Genomic DNA, 5,159 nt, shown 5'->3' with positions numbered 1-5,159 from the left:
GCATTTCACAATAAGAATCGGTCTTTTTGCTGGTATACAGGGCGACCTTGCGTAGCTTTTTGCTCAGATTGCGCTTAATTGGATATAAACTTGATAATTCGGTTCGAAATTCATCCCAAGACTTCTAAACTAGCTTCCATCCAGAAAACCATTCCTTCGCCTCTTCAACCACCCGCTTCTACTTCGTACCATCAGCTACATACGAGAAAGTATCCACCAAACCACGAAAAAGTCTCGCCAAGTTTCTCCATTTCATCGCACCACCTGGAGGCACCCTTATCTTGGGTAGGAACAAAAACTGGGACACTCACTTCCGATGATACTGCAGGTTTTGGCCCGTAATTTCGTAATGATTGCAAGTAGTCCTTTAAAAGTTTGACAAATTCTTCCCTTTTAAACACTTTCTATAAATACTTTTGCAAACACGAATCAAACAAAGAAAATTATCTATATCTCGTGACCGCACGTGTAAAACACAAAAAGAAAAAGTTGTAAAAACGCGAGAATGGTACTTTTGGTTATTCTATCCCACGTATGTAAGAAAACTCGATATTTTAATCAAAAAAATATATTCAAACAAATAAACTGCGACGGCAACTTAACAACAGAAACTTACATGCTTTCGTAAAGCCATGCAAATACTAAGCGTCCTCTCATTCGGTTCATTTCCCAAAAGTAAACAGCATATCGTATTAAAAAATATAAAAACATTAACTTATCATAATTTAGTTTTATAAAATAAACCCTAATCTAAATGTTCTTGCCGCCGCCATCGATGTTGCCGCTAAGTAAACATAAATCTGGACCGGCCCAAAAATATATGTAAATATTGGGTCTATGATGTTGATGACCTAGTGTCGTCACGTCGGCAATTCTTACATATTTATAATGATTATAATTTTTGTTTAGTAACATTGCAAAATCAATTCTTGCAATAAATGAGTATTTCTCAAAAATACATATCACATATATTAAAAAGGAAATTAAACGCCCTTTTGCACACGGTACAACCAATAAATTGCTTTTTTCTCCAGTCTAGACTTACTCATTATTGTGACGTCACTAATAAATAATAATACCTACTATTGTGTAAAGTAGCGTCGTGTGCACTCGAATGAAAAAGAGTTTGGCACACGGCACTACACTGTAGTAAAAGTGTAAAATGAATAATATTTAACTACAGAGTACGTCGGGTCGAAATCAAGTCGCACATCCGATTCTAACCGAGTACCAAAGCCAAGTGAAAAGTGATTAGATTAGTCAATACGAGCGCTAAGCTGAAATTCTGCCGATTGAAACATGGATAAAGGTAAGGTTAGATGGTTGCCTACATTCATATCACTTTTTCTCTAATATTTTAATTTTGATGAAATAAAAACGTGCCAACTATAAGAAGATATTTAAAATATCATATTTTAAAAATTCAGATCGTTTAATTTAGATTGGGTTTACCGTATCAACCGATTTTAATAATAAAATATCTCGTACTTGACTTTAAAAACTTCCGTGACCAATGAAAAATAAACTTTTTGCCTCTTTTTACATATTTGGGGTTTATATTTGAATTCTCAATCAAGAGGACAGCATCCAATAATATGAAAAAAGTTAAATTTAATATTAAAAAGTTAAATTAAATTTAGTACTTAAATTTAATGTTGTTACATATCTCGTAATTTTATAGAATTAATACAAATCGCTGTTTTTATGTTATCCGCTGTGAATTTAATAGTATGATAAAGGGGCAAAATTTTCTATTTTAAACAATCAATATTTCTGAAATAATTGAAGAGATGACAACAGAATCTATCTAAATTAAAAAAAAAAAAGATATCATGAAATTTTTATACAGCGCGTTAATTAATTAAGCAGTGATTAAGTAGATAATACAGGGTGTGAATCCTCGGGCAATGTTAAGGAGAAAAGTTTATATCAACATGTCTAAACCTTTTAGTTTTTGAACTACAGGTTAATTTTAGATATGTTTATGAAATTTGGACACTTGAAGCTGACGAAAAAAATGGCACTCCACCGATTTTTCTAAGAACCAAAACTATTATTAAAATATTTATCTATTTTGCAGTAAATTTGGTCCCGAGTTTTACTTTCGTACGCTGTCCCGTTTCGCGATTTGTGTGAATGACCAAAAAAAATTAAAATAAGTGTTTTTATACCACAAGATCCTATGCTAAAATTTAGTTAATATCTCAAACCGTCTTTAAAAAACTTATTAATATAGAACTTTATGAACTTTTCGACTTAAAATCGGTCCAGGTATGCCTCCTCCAAACTACGACATACCATTAAGGGTATGTCGTACATAGAGTAACATGTTGATATAAACTTTTTTTTCTTAAAACCACCTGAGGATTCACTAATATGTTCCTGTGTTATGGGCATCTAATTACCATAGTACCCAGTACAATGTTTTAAAAATCCTAATACGGTAAAAAATATGATTTTGGATACCTTGTGTATTCAATATTCATCCACATTTATTGGACAACAGCTTTATTAACAATATTTTGTTCCAGAAAACCAAACTGTTTATTGCTGCAAAAAACCCGCTTTAACAGAATGTGGCACCAAATCGCAGACTGGTTTCTCCAAAAACTGCTGCGAAGCTAAAAAATGTTGCGCTACTGGAAAATGTTGTTCCGTAACTGAGGACAGTACTTGCAAAGACCGTCAATGTAAGGACTGCAAATGTTGCAAGAAAGCCGAAGATTCTTGCGAAAATTGCCAATGTTGTACTGATTGTTGCTGCAAAGCTAAAAGCTGTTGCTCCACTGGAAAATGTTGTTACGTAAGTGAGGAGGGTACTTGCAAAGACTGTCAATGTAAGAAATGCAAATGTTGCAAGAAAGCCGAAGATTCTTGCCAAGATTGCCAATGTTGTACTGATTGTTGCTGCAAAGCTAAAAGCTCTTGCTCTAATGAAAAATGTTGTTCCGTGACTGAGGATGGTACTTGCAACGACTGTAAATGTAAGGACTGCAAATGTTGCAAGAAAGTCAAAGATTCTTGCGAAGATTGCCTGTGTTGTACTGATTGTTGCTGCGAAGCTAAAAGCTGTTGCTCTACTGGACAATGTTGTTCCGTAACCGAGGACGGTACTTGCAAAGGCTGTAAATGTAAGGACTGCAAATGTTGCAAGAAAGTCACAGATTCTTGTGAAGATTGCTTGTTGCTGCAAAGCTAAAAGCTGTTGCTCTACCGGGCAATGTTGTTCCGTAACTGGGAGCGGTACTTGCAAAGACTGTAAATGTTTTATAAAAATTGAAACCCCTTCTTGTAAGAAAACTTCATGTGATAAAATAATATTTTGTGAGATTACTGAAAGATCATCAAAACAATTTTCATATTGTTGCCAACTTTTAATAGTAACCTCTTAATTCTTACACACATTAAAAAAAGTCTTATAATATTACTACTCTAAAATATTATATTTAAATAACATTAAATATTTATTTGTTTTATTTTCTCCTCTTTAAATTATACGTAGTTCAGTTGGAAAATTCTTGACTTTATAATAAAATAAATAAAAACAGTTACCTTGTACAGATCTCTATATTAAATTTCTGCTTACAGGAATCTAAAATATAAACTTTTTATAAACATATATATTAAATATTTCAAGCAATGACTAGATTAAACGTGTATCCGAATTGACATCAAAATAATCACTACATCCTCGTATTTTTCATTTTTTTAAGCATACAATTTCTTTTTCTCATATTAATTGTCAATGGTATTATATAAATATTTTTTTCAAAGGGCAAATACAAAAAAATTCTGGCGTTTAATAAGTCAGAATAGTTATTTTTTTAAAGATATAGTGAATTTTTACAAAAACAAATTAGTACTAGAATGTTATAAGAACATAAAAATCATAACCATAAAATCTGATTGGGGGTAAATTTAAAAACATCAAACTTATTACCGTTGATTGAATATTTGGGAAGATACGCAACCTTATGGGCTAAAACGTGACCGCAAATATGCGTGAAAAATAGATGGCGATTCTCTCCAGTATGCGCGAAAATAATTTCGTCCGTCGCTTCTCATTAGTAATCGGCCGATCATCCGAGTCGTGTGGGAGAGTTTTTGCACAGGTTCGTGTTTGCCGTATTGCAATTTGGTAGTTGTTAAAAATTTTTCTTGGATATCATAATCACAAATAGATAGATATATGTAAATGTGTTTAGTTTGTGAGACGATGGCTTCTTTAGGCAAAATTAATCAGTGTGCGTATATTAATTAAGACTTTGATTTATAACAACCTAATATGGGAATCTCAAAATCTTATTAGAAAATCTTTAAAAAAATCTAATTATAAACCTCACAGAAAATTATCTATTTTATCTACAAAAATCAATCCGAACTCTTAAAAATACTGTCTCTTCAGGTCTATGAGAGCCATTTTCTCTTTTTCTTTTTTTTTTACTTTAAGAAAATTTTAAATCAATATATTATGTTTATGGTCTTTAGTGTTTTAAGTATTTTTAATAATTGTTTTCATGATGAAATTCATTCATGAAAAAGATAAAAATAAAGCCTAAAAAGCCTTTAAAGTTATTGAGAAACTGGATATAGTACGAATGGTAGCTTTCCTAATTAAAAAAAATAACATATTAAATGAATGTCGAGTAATGTTTTCATTCCTGGAGAGATTATATTTGAGCTTGAAGAAGGTCACTTTGCTGCAGCGGTATTCTGCGACTTCTCTAAACACTTTGACTGTGTCAACCATGGAATATTGCTCGGTAAGCTTTCTAGATATGGGTTTAGGGGAGTTGCTCTAGTTAGACAGAAAAAAGTTTGTTTGGCCAAATGGCAGTTTGTCTGAACTTTGTGTAGTAAGCAGGGTTCGTTTCTCGGTCCTATTTTATTTCTATTGTATATAAATGACCTGGGGTCTCTCCAGATAAGAGGATTCTTCACTATTTTTGCAGATGACACCACTATCTTATGGACAATAATAAAAGCACATTAACCTAGAACAATTTCTAAAGATTTATTAATGATTAAACAGTGGTTTGATGCTAATTTGATGTCTTTAAACATAGATAAGACTAAATTGTTAAGTTTTTATGCTCAGAGCAGTTCATGATTCACAACAAAGAATTGGAAGTGAACAATTTTAACAGATTTCTTGGAAT

General features: G+C 32.1%; 1 protein-coding gene across 1 annotated transcript; it reads left to right on the top strand.

Annotated features, from left to right (window-relative positions):
* The first annotated feature begins 1,165 nt into the window (after positions 1 to 1,165).
* LOC126744754 (cadmium metallothionein-like) lies at positions 1,166 to 3,461 on the top strand. Its single transcript, XM_050452311.1, has 2 exons — positions 1,166 to 1,309; positions 2,532 to 3,461. Exons 1-2 carry the CDS (start codon positions 1,300 to 1,302, stop codon positions 3,197 to 3,199), a joined length of 678 nt encoding a protein of 225 aa, XP_050308268.1. The 5' UTR covers positions 1,166 to 1,299; the 3' UTR covers positions 3,200 to 3,461.
* Positions 3,462 to 5,159: the final 1,698 nt, after the last annotated feature.

Source organism: Anthonomus grandis, chromosome 1 (genome assembly GCF_022605725.1).
Source record: "Anthonomus grandis grandis chromosome 1, icAntGran1.3, whole genome shotgun sequence".
Taxonomy (NCBI): Eukaryota; Metazoa; Arthropoda; class Insecta; order Coleoptera; family Curculionidae; genus Anthonomus; species Anthonomus grandis.
The sequence above is the reverse complement of the archived record's forward strand: the minus strand, read 5'-3'. Positions and strand labels throughout refer to the sequence as shown.